Genomic DNA, 14,986 nt, shown 5'->3' with positions numbered 1-14,986 from the left:
TTTACGTTTTTACTGAGCAAATGCATCCGTTGCAAAAATTACATATTCTACGAACGTTAACTTCTGTGGCAGTAAAAGAAGAACTATGGATAGGAGATCTTGTTTCGATTGTTTTACACATCATTGAAATCCTCAGATGGACTGAAAATTTTCGGAATTGAATGTTTGAAAATAGCTTTGAAATTTTTCAATTCACATACGGAATAGTATGGATATTTTATTTATTGAGCAGATTTTTCTTTTTCTAGGAAAAAAAAAACAGAGAATTTTCATAGCGTACGTAGAGCAACGAAAATTGAATCCGAAAAAGTAGTACACACTTTATTTATCAGGTTTAGTTTTTTCTTTAAATAGGATTTCTTTAACGGATTTCTTTAAAGAGAGACTTTCATTTCCAAACCCCATTGTTCTATGAAAATTATCGTTGTGGAACAAAGAAGACTATTACTGATTGAAAAAATTGCGTTCAGAGTGTTATCTCCATGCAGACTCTCGAAAATAGAGCGTAAAATAATTTTCTTAATTTAATCTGGTTTAAGACAAGCTTCTTCGTTTCTGATTTAAAAAAAAAACGAATTTTTTCGAACTTAAAAGAAAAGGGAAGACAAGAAAAATTTGTCCTCTTCAGTTTTAATTCTGTGAGAAAATGAGTGTATTCGATTAAAACGAAGATTCCTGTTTATGTTGTATTTGGGTACAGTAATCATCCTTTCCTTAGGGTCTATGTGAAGCTCTCAAACAAGGGAAATTGAAAATTTGAACGGGCATTGGACGATTGGAGGAGTCACTTGAACCAACACTCACTAATCAAAACGACTATTCTTAATTTTTTTTTTCTCTTTTCTTTTTTTGGAAGATGTCGTCACATTTTTCCAATGTCTCTCTCTTTTTTTTCTTCAGTTTCGTTTTTCATGTATGAGAGTTTATCCTTGACATTATTCTTTTGCCTAAGATCAAATCTTGAGATTTAGTGATGGCCTCCACAGCGATGAATCTCTATTACTTTTATGGCTGCAAGCAAATGGATGAAAATAGAAAGTGAAAGAATTTATTTTTTTGTAATCTCCTCTTGTAAAATGATATGAGAACGATATGAAAGATCATATAGGTTCGGCTTCGATGTCAGATGAGCCGACAAGTGTTCCCCAAGACGGTAGGTTTTAGTGTTATAAGAAGAAGAGAGAAAAAACAAAAAAAATTGCGAGTACAGTAAGATGATCCTATTAACTTTGAGAAGAAAAAACCCGCAAAGACATATAAGTTCTCGTAGATTTTCCTCCCTTAAAGTGAGACTTTTATACACCAGAAGGGGCGCGTCAATGTGATCTCAATGCAGCATGGTTTCTACTTAATGCGTCATACGACCACCTATAAATTGATGAAATTTTTGAAGAATTCGCTGATCGTCAGCAAAACATGGATTGATGATTGTTTATTGATTTCCAGGTACCAATATGTGATCAAGGCTTGACAAATTTTTCATCTTCGCCTCTCTGAAGAAATTATAGTGAACCTACCTTCTAGCTACTAGTGTTCTGTTCAGTACATTTTTCTTTTCAAAGTATCTTATTCTTCAATCAATGGCAGCGTATCATGGAATTGACGTGGTACAGAAACTCAAGGGAAAACGTATCGTTTTGGTTGTAGATTACGGAAACGGGCGTAGCCCCACTCAACTCCCTCTAGTCCTCCTAAAAAAACAGCGTGGGAACCGAATTAGTTCATACGAGATGCGTTAGAACGAGCCCATTGTGCACGCTTCGGTTCCCTCACCAGCACAATCAGCGGAATGGGTTGGTGAGAAGGCATCATTGATCCTTGACAGTTCGCACGTGGAAGTGACACGTGCACAGAGGTGGCGCTTTGTAACTGACTTCGTAGGAAAAAATGTCGTCTTTCACACTTTTTTTTAAAGATGATTAGGTTAACGTCGCCAGGGAAACGCTCGTTTCTACAACCGGAACTCTACGTTTTCCTTAAGGTTTTCGTGCAACGTTAATTTCGTAGAACGCTGCCTCTAAGAGGACGTATTTAAGGGAAGTTAAGGAAGAAGAGAACAATAAGCGCGAATTGCACGCTGGACTAAGGAAAATGTAGTGCACTTTGATCTATTGATTTCTTTTAAGGGATTTTAGGTCAAGCTAATTTTTCTACTTTTACTAGTGATCGCAAAATGAATGCAGCTTTTTTTCGCTACCCTATTCCGATCCGTTCTTGGTCATCAATGAGATCATTTCTCACTCTTTCCTGATTTCTGATATTTACAGCAGTAAATACTAACTCTGATAATAGTCGGAAGGTAGTAGGAGGATCAGTCGCCAACTACAACTAATTCTGACGAAAGGTACGAATTTATCGGTGATCCCCGTGATTCTTATGAGTTTATCACTGACAATTACGATTGAAGAAATACTCTTCGCTGAAATTCCTACGTTAAACATTAGTGAAAAAAAGACCTTAGCTATTTTCTCATTTATTGAATTATCTCGTGAATAACGCGGTTTTTTCAATGAGAAAATACGTTTGATATTGATTTGTTTGATTGATTTTTGATATGCATTATATTATTTATCAAGGTTGGATCACCTCAAAAACAGTATAGCTTTTCATAATGTTTCACGTCGTTTCAGAGCTTTTCTTTCACCATAAACAGAAAATTTTCGAAAAGTTGGATTGAAATTACATCAGGAAAATGGAAAAGAATTGTAAGAAATGAAGGAGAGCACATGTTATAACGAAAAAAATGTTTTCTTTCAGTTCGGAGAGAGAAATGGTACATTTTTTGTTTTTTCAACTTTTTTTTTTCGTAAAACGTAAGAAGCGAGAGACTGTTTATGGGATAACCCAACATTTCATTGATTCCATAACACAGACATGTATGAACTACATACGTCATCAATCGATGCTGATCACTATCGATTAGCACATGAACGAAGACGAGTGAATGTTTTTCGAGGGAGCACAAATGTAACGGTTCTGACATGGTTTGATTATAGCAACTTCAGCGGTGACAGCTAGAACCACGAAGAAAAATTATATTACTGTATATTGATTATTCCTCTACATCGTTTATTTTTGGTTCATTTTATTTATTTATTTTTAAATTTGTATCCGCATACATGAAGTGATGTAGCGGAAAAAGAAAGCCATATTCAGGCCGAATCAAAGCAGAAAAGACGAGAAATCCCGAAACGAATTTTCACGTATTAGATTTTGTTATTTTCAAAGAACCATATTTTCTAAGCTCCAGGTTTTTCGTGAGCGTCACTGGATGTTGTAACTAAACCATGTCGATGAAGAATCGGACTGTTTGCAAAAGTGCACTTATTTCTGGTCTCTAAGCCGGAATCGAAAACTCTAAATTGTTTTCACATATGTTCTAGGTGATTGCAAGCAAAAAAAAAATCATGTATCCACACAAATGGAAAGATACTGTATAGAAGGGAAACTGAAACGGAATTAAGAACTGATTTTATCTTTTGTTATTGTCGAAGCAAATGTCAAATTGATGCAACATACTACACGTAGACAACGTTATCTAATCGCTTCGGCAGTGAAACTACAATTTTTTTTTCGCTCAAATTATTGTCGATTATCTTCTGTGAAAAGTGTAGGAGGTCAGCGTTTGCTTTGCGACACGTTCAAATATATGAACGAATAGAAATTTTCAGTTCACTATATTAGTTTTTAGTATACTTTACGGGGAAGGTTTAGTGCAGTCAGTAAGAGGTTACGCTATATCTACACGATCGTAGGTTCTAATCCGCTCTAGTACCAACCATGACCTTCATTCCACCGGCGTCGATAAAGTGGTACTGGCCCACACTGTCTGGGTAGATGAAGACACTGACTTGAATCAGCGCCTCGGTAATTCATTGTAAGGCTGCACGTGCGTTCATAAATCTCCAACGATTTTGAATTGAAGTGGAATGCGTAGGCGAACTGACGCAGAGATTGCTCGACGCTGTGCACTTTATTCCTTTATCCTTTATCTTTTGCAACAAAACAAAAGATCTGAGAAATGAATAAATCCTCCAAGTGCTCTTTGAAACCACAACATTGTGAATCGGATTAAAGTTTTTCTTGTGACAGGTGTCGGTGAAGTTATACTTATTACGTGTTGTCATCCCGCACCATGACAGAGCCCTGGGAGGTCGAATACCTGAGAAAAATATAAAATCTTTGGCAAAAAACATCCGTCTTGTAGCATTGAACTGCGTGTCGCTATCAGGTGAACAAGCCGCGCTGCCCAGACTTCAACGATATCTTTATGGCCCGTCTGCTGCACTGCAGGAAACACCCATCAGGGATCGCCCCCTTATCAATATCGATATTTACACCATCTACTGCGGCAATGCTGGTGAAAAAAGCAGGAAACTGCGCAACAGCAATGAGAAACGACGTCAACAATCTGGTGGAGAAGTTTGGATAAACGTCGCCAAGATGCGCCTTTGTACGATTGGCGGATCGCAGAGGACTCAAACTCCAGATCGTAAGTGCTCACGCACAAACGGAAACGCTGAAGACTATAACTGATGAATTAATGCGAATGCATAGGTGGGACTCGAACAACAACCTGGAAAATAGTTCTACAACACGGAGCAAACAGTTAGGTTTTATGGACTTCGGTGTCGCTTTCGATTCTCCTCGCTCCTCAAAACGTCTTCTCCACGCGCTTCGCGTTGATGGAGTCCCAGCCAAATTTGTACGCCTAGTTAACAACATGAGTAGAGCAACTGTTGCGTTTCGAACACTGTATGTACCACACCGTTCGAAATGGAAGCTGGACTGAGACAGGGGGCCGTAGCGGGACCCTTTCATTTCAACTTTGCCGTCGATGACATAATGCGAAGAACGGTTGCGCAGTGTCCCGCCGATGTTATTTTGGCACCTTCTGCACGTCCCTTGGTGGATCCCTCGAGTACGCCGACGATGTAGTAATATTCGTTTCTAGCAGCGCGAAGTTACAACATGTTGTTAACCTCATGTCGAAATTGACTGCGACACCGCCCTGATAAATACAAGCAAGGAGATGTGGGTCAACTCTAGGCCCTCACTGGGAATCAGGACGGGCAGACCTGTTGAACCAGCGGATGAGTTCTCTTATTTGAGCTCTATGCTGAAAAACGATGGCAGCTACCAGAAAGATACTCAGCAAAGATGCGCTAAAGCTAATTCGGCATTCAACTCATTGACCGAGTGCCTGTGGTCGGCATTCATCGCCAAGAAGTTAAACTACAAGTCTACCTATTCGCAATTCCACCTATCATGATGTACGGATTAGAGACTTGGGCAGAGCTCGTCGACGGTGAGGGGGAAGCTCGACTGTAGCCGAAAGGGAAGCTGTTCAGGTGCTTTCTAGGAAAACTGAGCAGATACATGATTTTCGATCAGATTTCAATGATATCTCGACGTCTTCGGTGCGAAATGTTTCCAAGAAAGTTTTCTGGTCAATAAAATAGTTAATTATGGCAACTAGTGTAAGCACCAATAAGACCTTGAACTTTTTTTTTAACATTTTTGTGACTGACTACAATAGAAATTAATAATAATAATACGACTTTTTACAACAACAAATAAAATCTTTCAAAATGTTTTATTGAGCGCGGAACATCCGTGAAACGAACTATCCAGTAGTGTTATAATTTTACCGCTAGCTCTCCATGTTTGGATGTCAGCTTTGCAAACATATGTACCATAACAGGACGAAAACTGAAAAAGTCACATTATTAGGTAAAAATAGATTAAGTAAATGAATGAAAATAAATAATAGTAATAAAATAATCAATTATAATGAGTAAATCAAATAATAGAAATAAAAATTGATGATAACAAATAAAATAAAGTAACAACAAAATTTGTGTTTGTAGTGAAGCATATAAGATTTGAGATGGCCGGCACGCTTATTGATTTTTTGATGACCCGCACAAGTGCTGGGAGGATGGTAGTGGTTGGGTGGCTGATGTTTTGGTAAACCCCTAGGATGAAATAAGATAATGCGTGTAGCTTAAAGGCATCACCGCACGAATCTGAAGTGGTGCAGATTTCAGGTGGAGTATTCGTATACGGGATGGGAGAGTATGGAGAAGGGGGTGATTCCGTCCATTTCTTCCTAATTACCGTAAACAACGGCCCGGAAGATACGGGCTGGCGCGCTCCAGTCGAACTCCCTGTAGAAAATGGTGCGCCAGTACGTCTGAAGCCGTATCTTCCGGGCCATTTTTTACGGCAATTAGGAAGAAATGGACGGAATCACCCCCCTCTCCGTAGTCTCCCATCCCGTATACGAATACTCCACCTGAAATTTGTACCACCTCAGATTCGTGGAGTGATGCCTTTAATAATGGATGACGTCATCTCGAATCCACCGAATAGGAATTCTCTTACAAACACAGAAAAAATTGAAAATTGAAGAATTGGAAGTGAAAAATCAATGAAAAATTGGAAGAGTGCTTTTTTAGGTACTCTTTCGGTATCTTAAAGGAGTAAGCGGCCCTAGAGTACATCACCGATAAATCCTAATTCAATAAGGTGATCATGTGAGATGATTGCAAGTAACACAAGATACAATTCCCCCATCCCCAACCAATAAAAAAATAAAAATAAAAATATGAAAGAATGTTCAGGCATTTTTCTATTTTCAGCTCTTTCCAGGGTTCTGTTGCATTCCTAATAATAAAATTTAATAATTTTGTAGTTGTATATGTATATCTGCCACCTTCTGCCTGATCTACCTCTCTGATCTTCCACCACGATCAATCATTAAGAAAAACTCCCCGCGTTTTCACTCTACGTCCGCATCAACGAGCATCTGGAGAGAATTTCTTTGCACGGATTAATATGCCTATTCAGGGTGGGTTTCGTGGCATTTTTCCTTTGTATATTCCGGAAATTGTTATTTTTTTTCGATTTGGTGATTAAATTTGTTTCTTCCCCCACTTTTTTTTCAAGATGGAGCAGGAAGATCTTTGTAACATTATCCTTTCGTGAACTAATCAGAAATATAATTCAGAGGCATATTTTGATCTTCATCCTTCTAGATTTTCTTGGACTCTTATCTTCCATAACTTCAATTTCTCACTACTTTCGCGCACATATTTGAAATAGAGATGCTTTTTTTTTCGGGGTCCCCACCATTCCACAAAAAAAAGATCCTTTGATACCGTCAGTCATTGAACTTTTCTTTTTTATAATTGAGAAAATGCTCAGTCAAAGAATTTCTCACACATCCATGCTTATTATGGAATATTATTAGTAAATATTAACTACTATAATTATTATCATTGTTATTCTCATCAACTATTATCATATTATTAATAAATATCAATAACTCCTACTACAACTCTTTTCTTTTCCAGAGAAAAAAGAAAGCATACTGAATTTTTTTCAAAAAAAAAAAACCAGGAAGACTATTAATCAACTGAGAACCTCAGATGGCCTGAAAACTAGTGCAGTTTCACAATGGTTGTAGATTTTTTTCCGGGGAGAAAATCCCTGCCGTTTTTTTGAAGTGCTACCGTTTTTTGAACAAAAATGAACAGAAAGGATGACTACATTGCGATCACAAATGAACTTGTCCAATCCAGCTCTTTTTTCAATTACAATTTTTAAAAAATTCAAATTTCAGAAGTTTTGTACTCAAAACTACTACTCAAGTATTTATTAGACCTACCTATGCTAGAGAACGACGATAATGCAGACGTAGCCTTCCGTGGATCCACGCTGCACCACTGAAATATGAATTTATTCTCCTCTTCTAAATTCTGACTTACTTTTTTTCTGCATTTTATTTTTTTTTCTTCTCATTCGCTTGAAGACAATCATGAAATCATTTAAGGTAATCGTACTTTTGGATGAATCCATGTAAGAAATTTCTTCTCTGAATTTCTTAATTCATAGCTTAATCGTCCTTTGCATCTCTTAAACGTAAACTTTAAGCCTAATTCAATTTTCTTCCAAAAATTTCTTTTATTTCAGAAGTTTTGTACTCAAAAATTTCCTCTTCTTTCTGGGAAAATTTTTTCCTCGTTAAAATTATCTCAGCGTAATTTATGATGGTGTTACATGGATGTTATACAAAAATCAGCAATACGCACTCAAATTTTTAGGAATACTGATATTGTGAAAATATTTTTTAAACTTTATATTTAACATTTGTATAATTTTTTTAAAAGCAGCGTCTATTTGCATTTGATTTCTACTATAATATTTTGTCTACATTAATATTTCATAGATTTAATATTTCTTCGTACATAATTTAATTTCCTCCCGCATCCTTAGAATGTGAAATTTAAGTTCAATTTCATTTTTTGAACAAAATCCGCTTTCAGATGTTGGATTTTTTATGTTCAATTTTTCTTCTGAAATGTCATTTAGGTGTAATTTATAGGTCACCCATATGATTACAAAAATACACCCGATCTATTCAAAAATACCAATCGCACCAAAACACTACGCGTATTTTTTCAAGTCGATATTGACTGTTCGATATTGATAAGTTTTTAAAAAAATTTTCCTGAGATTCTGTCGCCAAACTCCTCCGTGAACCGCTACGTACCTCTTCCATTGGTTTATCTGGTTTTGTCCTTGCTGCAATATCTCTGAACACATCCACTTTACAGTACATTCTACCCTGGCAACCATCGATATGATGTGTTACAGGATTAATATTAGACTCCACGTCACTTTGTCGATAGGATAACTGAAATTATTCGAGTGATAAGTATGTCAAGGGGAAGAGAAAGTCGTTGGTAAGCTTTACTTTGAAGTAAGGTTGATTATCCGTAGAATTCATCCATAGCTCGATAAAGACAGCCGCCGTATAGCCGGGATATCCAGTTATGACCACTTTTTTGTGTATTCCCATAACAGAGAGGAATGAAGAAAGAGTAGAGTCGTGCTGTAAGAAAAAACGCATTTTCGGCAGCGATCGACTCCAACCATGGTGGCGCCACCACTTATCTCGAATTATTTAACAAATTTTAGGTGGAATACCATATTAGTCACTGGCTGGTATCGGATAACATGCGAAAAAATCCTTTTGGTGCTTTTTTTACGGTCATTTGACACGGTAAACAATCCAAAATTACGTTCACCAGCGACTATACGAGGACTCGACCTATGTTCCGCCAAGCGACCGCAATGCGTCCACCGCAATTTATTCAATGTCTTCGTTTCTGGCTCTGCCTCATACGGCGCTCAAATTGCGATCGTCTAAGCAAACCTGAGTACTGAGAAATCAACTTTCTGTTCAGTAATTTAACTTACAGCTGAATGAATGAAGTATTTGAGACCACTTATCCATTTGCATTCTGGTCGATGTGCATTGTTCAAGCAATCTATTTTCATATCCATACGCGTACTAAGATCGTTGATCATCGATCCACCACGAGTTTTCGCCAGTTCTAGTCCAATGTCGATATTGTCTCTTATCGCAGGCTTATCTGGAACGCTTGAAATATGTGTTCTTCCTCTGAAACGTTTAATACAACTTATTCAGAAATTATCTGATTTTGTTGAAGCGCTCTCAAGCTATCAATGAGCTACAATTAGCAACAACGATTAGGAAGAATTTGCCCAGCACTCATTAATTATCTTTCACATCTCTATTTTTGAACTTAATTTTTAAAGATAATTTTTGATAGCTATTTTATAATGAATTATTTGAATGATGAGACGTCGAAGAAAGAGAAGAACGACTTTTGTCATGGATTCCACGCGACTCTTTTGCCGTACCATCTAAAGAACGCTTAGCCCTAGCGCAACAAGGTCCTACACCTCTCTTCCGTTTCGCGCGCCTTAGGCTCTACCGATATTCACCTTTATAAAGGGAGCCGTTCTGTGTTTCCGCAAGTCATTTATACCATCATTTCCATCGAGCGGTGACAAACGGTGCTGGTTCAAGGAGCGGATACTATCGATCAATAATAACATAATAATCAATCAATATCAATAAGAACAGCAGCGCAAATTTCAATACAGACAATACCATCGGCCAAAGGGGAGGAGGATCTGATATGAGTCAGAGGTAATCGGCGTCTCTGACACTGTCTGGCGAGGTGGAGCACACGCTTCCGCGTCCAGTCTTTGCTCACACGTTCGGTAATTTGTACTTCCTTTGCCCATAGTGAGTGGCTGGTTAGACCCCGCCTATTTTGTATTGTTGTGTATATATGTGGTGTGGAATGAAGACTGAGTAAGTAGTGAATGTGTACGGTATGCAATCGACTGCACAGGATCCACAAGAGAGTGGCGAAGCAATCCATATAGTATAGCAATATATGTGTGTTGTGATTATGTGTGTGAAGGGGCTCAAGGAGCCCAGCTGTAGCCCCTGTGAAGTGGTGACACCTTGCAAGTGTCAGAGCATATTGTATGAGCCGGCTTGAGCCAAGAGTAAGAGTAAAGTACGGGAAAGTGAAGCGGTAGCCATAGGGCTTCCTGGTTTGTGTCCTCTCGAAGCAAGGTGTGAACCACTGATGCCGAACGCAAGCGTGGTGGCTACCATTTCCTCTTGCGAATACCCTATAGATTGGTATCCAGTTTGTCGCATCCCTCTATTGTTAGGATACCGGTGCCAGTTCCTCACCGTACTCGCACATCAATGAGCTTTCAGCACTGGACCCGGGACACTAGCATATAGGAACGCGACAGTTCCCGAAAAGAGTTCCCAGGTAGACTATGTCATGTTTAAAGGAATTTCCGAGTATTGCGCACATTCCCTGACTTTTTTCAACTTCTGCTAGCAATATATAACGCAACAAAACTTATACTAATTCAGAAAGGCAGTGAGAATTTTCTTTTATAGAAAAGCAAATTCTTCTCCGATAAACTTACCGAAAAGGCCATTGAAATAGCGATTCATCCGAACATCAACTTCTGACATCTCTCGGAAAAGATCATCCGAAAACCATTTATTCTTTTCTCGTAATGATTCGTTGGCGTAAATTTGCTAAATTGATCTAAAATTACTGAGATTCTGAAAAATTATTAGATTTTTTAAATGGATAAATAGATTCTTTTAAAAGTTGTAGTGGAATGAAATTACCCAACAATTAAGCAGAATATGCTTTTTAATGTAAATAAATTCACGAATTTTTTGATACTGTGAAGATTTACTTCATCTGCGAGGAAAGTTCATTCCTTTGCTTGTTGTCATTTCATGGACACAATGGAATTTCTAAATGTTTTTTTTTCCAGAAAATTCAACTTTTCTTAAAATGTATGACTAAAAACAGGACACTTGGTAATTAAGTTTGTTCCTGTTCGATTCTCGAATGGATTTATATACTGCTACTATCGGCTGCTTTTTATCCCCTTGTCGATCGCGTTTTCAACATCGAAAGCGATACCGTAATCCCGTAAACAAGAACCGTTCGGAAGATGAGCGAAACCGAATCCCAGTGCAGAGATACTAAGACACTTAGCCGTTACATATCTTTAGAAGAAAAAAATCAACTTTGGGATTTTTCCGAGAATTTTTGTTGGTTTCTATAATACTTGTGGGGCAGTTCTGGAACCTCTATACTTCCACAGGTAGGTCGTAGACAGAGTTTTCCGCATTTTTGCACGAGTTGCTCTGTATATTCGATCAAATGGACACAGACTCAAGGAAGATTTCTCAATTTTTTTCTTCCCGGACATTTTTGGATCTTCTGTCGTTCGTATCCAATAAGTATGTGGTATTGTCTGTGTATGTTTTTTCCGAATAATTTTTACTAATACAAACCTCAATCAATAAAGTGTCACGAACTGCCCAAACATTATCTTCGTTTACTTCCTCTCCACAATTTTCCGTTAAGCTCTTTAATAGATTTACAACCTAAAATAATTGCAAATAATAATAATAATTCAAATTTTAAACAAAATTCTGTACTGAGCACTCGGGCATCCTTAAGAATCTGGAACAGCTATCCTTAAATTCACATTATTTCGAATAATTCGAACAAAAATCTCTAGCAAGGACTTACGGCAGGTCTACTCAGGTATTCCTTGAATTCATCCGATTCTTTCGCCATTTTCCACAGATGATCTCGACGTTCACAAGGTAAATGAGGGATTCCGACCTGAAAAAAAAAATAGCGTGCACCCCTAAAGAAAAAAAAACATAAAAGGATTTAACTCACATAATCAGTTTCACGTTTTACCGTATGCACGGCTATAGGAACATAGCCTGACGGCCAGCCATTTGTGTCAGGATAATCGACGTCTTTAATGTTTGATTTATCGTCTTGACCATACATACCGACCATATTTGCCATAGCAGAAATTAGTGTACGATTACGATCTGTGGAACGGACATAGATCTGTAATGGAATTAATGGGATTTTGTGATAGTGGAATCGTGCGAAGAGTTTGGACAACTTAAAGGCATCACCCACGAATCTGGAGTGGTCCGGATTTCCGGTGGAGTATTCGTATACGGGGTCGTAGATTATGGGGAGGAGGGTAATTCCGTTCATTTCTTCCTAATTGCCGTAGAAAACGGCCCAGAAGAGACGGCTTCGAGCGTTCCGGCGCACTATTTTCTACAACAAGTTCGACTGGAGCGCGCCAGCCCTGTGCGGCGCCGCATCTTCCGGGTCGTTTTTTACGGCAATTAGGAAGAAATGGACGGAATCACACCCCTCTCCATAATCTACGATCCCGTATACGAATACACCACCTGAAATCCTCTTCACTTCAGATTTACCACTTCAGATTCGTGGTATGATGCCTTTAATCCACTATTCCGTAAACTGGATAACTCTTTTGATTTGATTTTGATTTTATATTGATTTGCTTGAGCTGTAGCCAAGACTCGTACTGATCTTTCCTTACTAACGAAAATTTCGGCGTTAACCAGGAAAAAATCAAAGCCATCAGTAATTATTCTTCTCACGTGCCTAATTATCCTTTCAGGAAGGATTTGGACGATGGGAAAACTCTGATAATCACATATCGGCTAGTTCTTACCTGATTTGCAGAAATTTGGTAACGTAACAGACTACCACTTACCACAACTATGAGTCAGAACGGTCTCTACAGGAGAACCAACGCTTCACCCTGTAGATCAAAATCTGCTCGGATGGGCATGAGATGGGGCTAGTTCGTTTGTGAATATACAATGTTTGACTCCCACAAGATTGTCAAGAATTACGATCTTACAACGAGAGAGATATTAAAAACTTTGGTTTTCATCGATCTGTTACGCGTGAGGTGTAGTTGAGTCAAAAACACTTGACGATGTAGAGCTGTTGTGTAATTAAAGGCATCAGCCCACAAATCTGAGGTGGAACGGATTTCAGGTGGAGTATTCGTATACAGGATCATAGATTATGGAGAGAAAGGTGATTCCGTCCATTTCTTCCTAATTCCCGTAAAATGCGGTTCGTGCACAAAGTTGGCGCGCTCCAATCGAACTCGCTGTAGAAAATAGTGCGCCGGAACGCTCGAAGCTGTATTTTCCGGGCCGCTTTCTATGGCAATTAGGAAGAAATCAATCACTCTTCTATCAATAATCTACGATCCCGTATACGAATACTCCACTGGAAATCCGTACCACACCAGATTCGTGGGGTGATGAATTTAATTGCGCTAAAATGGCGATAAGTTGGGACCTTTGTCTGGCACTAATTTAAGGAGCTTGGAGGGATGAAAGGCTTGGTGACCACTAGGGCGGATTCGAACTTTCGATCGATCGTTCAGGAAGCGAAACCTCTAACTGACTGCGCTACACCGGTCACTCTTGCAGTTAATTATAGAAAATATGGAAATTAAAAATAGAATTTAGAAGAGAAATATATTAGCGGCATCATGTATATTTTAAATAATTGAGAATAGACAAGAGTTGAATCATTTTCACCGTAAAGTCTTTTTTTAACCAGATCTTTTCCATTACTTCCTGAAGATAAATTCTTTTTTAGTTTCTTTACCGCCAATTTAATGAATCCTCTACCAAAAGCGTTGAGACGTTTTTAGAAGGCTTTAACACACGTAGTTTTTTTTTTCGCCCGGAATTTTCTTCACGGATATATTTCAACAAATTTCTACTTTTCTTTCTTTTCTTGTTATCAAACTTGCAAATTGGCTTTGAGGAAACAAAAAAGCGAGTAAATGGCTTTGAGGAAACAAAAAAGCGAGTAAATTTTTATCTCATATTTCTATGAGCAGTTCCAGAATTAACGTTTTTTGCAGCTCATTTTTTCGAATTTTTCTCTTTCTCTTATCTATGCGACTTAATGATGACGTAAAGTGCCTGCAACAATCTGAACTGTTAGATACGCTAACCTCTCTGGATGAGTATCGTCGGCCGAGGAATCCAGTGTCGACGTAACGTTTTCGGATCTGTTTCCCAAAATCGAGATGTTGTCTCATTCCTAGCTGTAATAGAAACAGTAACGATGAGTTTTATTCTTGTTAAATAAAAACTTTTCGTGGGAAATTACGACGTATTTTTTTACGTACAATTTTGTTTTTACAAAAGTACTGTACATGGTTTACGTACAAGTTTTTTTTTTACAAAAGTACCGTGGATTCTTTTTTCTTCACTTTTTTCAAATCCTTCTAGTGACTGTTTAATTTTTATTTTGGTGTACCCTAACATTCAGTAAGTAAGCCAAATACCTACATTGTAAAAAGGTTGTATTTACCGTTTTTTTTTGCTAAATTCAATATTTTTATAGCTTTGAAGTCCTCATAAAAAAACGATTCATTACCGGTGAAAGTTCCCCAAAGCCTCCTCCTCCAAATTTCCAGTAGTCCTCTTGGAATGGATCGGTTTGAAAAGTGGACAACGGTGAGCGATCTCCGTGTCGCCATATCTTAATATATTATTGTTGTAAATTTGTTTTTATCATTATTGCGGAAATATTGTGCGGTGCTATAACGAAGTTAAATAATTGCAGTAATACAGTAATGTTATTTCATTAAATTACGATACAGTGGGATGGAAGGGAAGAGGGAAAGGAATGGGGATCAAAAATTATTTTTGAAAAATCTTAAAAGC

General features: G+C 38.0%; 2 protein-coding genes across 3 annotated transcripts in view; one reads left to right on the top strand and one right to left on the bottom strand.

Annotated features, from left to right (window-relative positions):
- RB195_020548 (uncharacterized protein) overlaps positions 1–14,986 on the bottom strand; it is a gene marked incomplete at both ends in the record, with an annotated part of 28,279 nt that overhangs the window by 12,919 nt on the left and 374 nt on the right. Inside the window, 11 exons of one of the 2 annotated variants that reach the window (XM_064188899.1) lie at positions 5,652–5,712; positions 7,669–7,730; positions 8,558–8,701; positions 8,762–8,899; positions 9,268–9,443; positions 10,837–10,951; positions 11,729–11,821; positions 11,970–12,065; positions 12,126–12,305; positions 14,269–14,361; positions 14,697–14,801. In XM_064188899.1, coding sequence (XP_064044780.1) covers positions 5,652–5,712; positions 7,669–7,730; positions 8,558–8,701; positions 8,762–8,899; positions 9,268–9,443; positions 10,837–10,951; positions 11,729–11,821; positions 11,970–12,065; positions 12,126–12,305; positions 14,269–14,361; positions 14,697–14,801 — 1,263 coding nt within the window. Of the gene's footprint in view, positions 1–5,651; positions 5,713–7,668; positions 7,731–8,557; positions 8,702–8,761; positions 8,900–9,267; positions 9,444–10,836; positions 10,952–11,728; positions 11,822–11,969; positions 12,066–12,125; positions 12,306–14,268; positions 14,362–14,696; positions 14,802–14,986 lie in introns of those variants that run through there. The other variant, XM_013437419.2, reaches the window with a different exon arrangement.
- On the top strand, positions 1,093–4,536 carry RB195_020549 (uncharacterized protein; the record flags this gene model as incomplete). The annotated part of the gene is made up of 2 exons (XM_064188901.1): positions 1,093–1,153; positions 4,208–4,536. The coding sequence occupies 2 exons, from the start codon at positions 1,093–1,095 to the stop codon at positions 4,534–4,536; spliced, it is 390 nt and encodes a 129-aa protein (XP_064044781.1).

This window comes from Necator americanus, chromosome II, assembly GCF_031761385.1.
Source record: "Necator americanus strain Aroian chromosome II, whole genome shotgun sequence".
NCBI lineage: Eukaryota > Metazoa > Nematoda > Chromadorea > Rhabditida > Ancylostomatidae > Necator > Necator americanus.
Note: the sequence above shows the minus strand (reverse complement) of the source record. Positions and strands in the feature narration are given on the sequence as shown.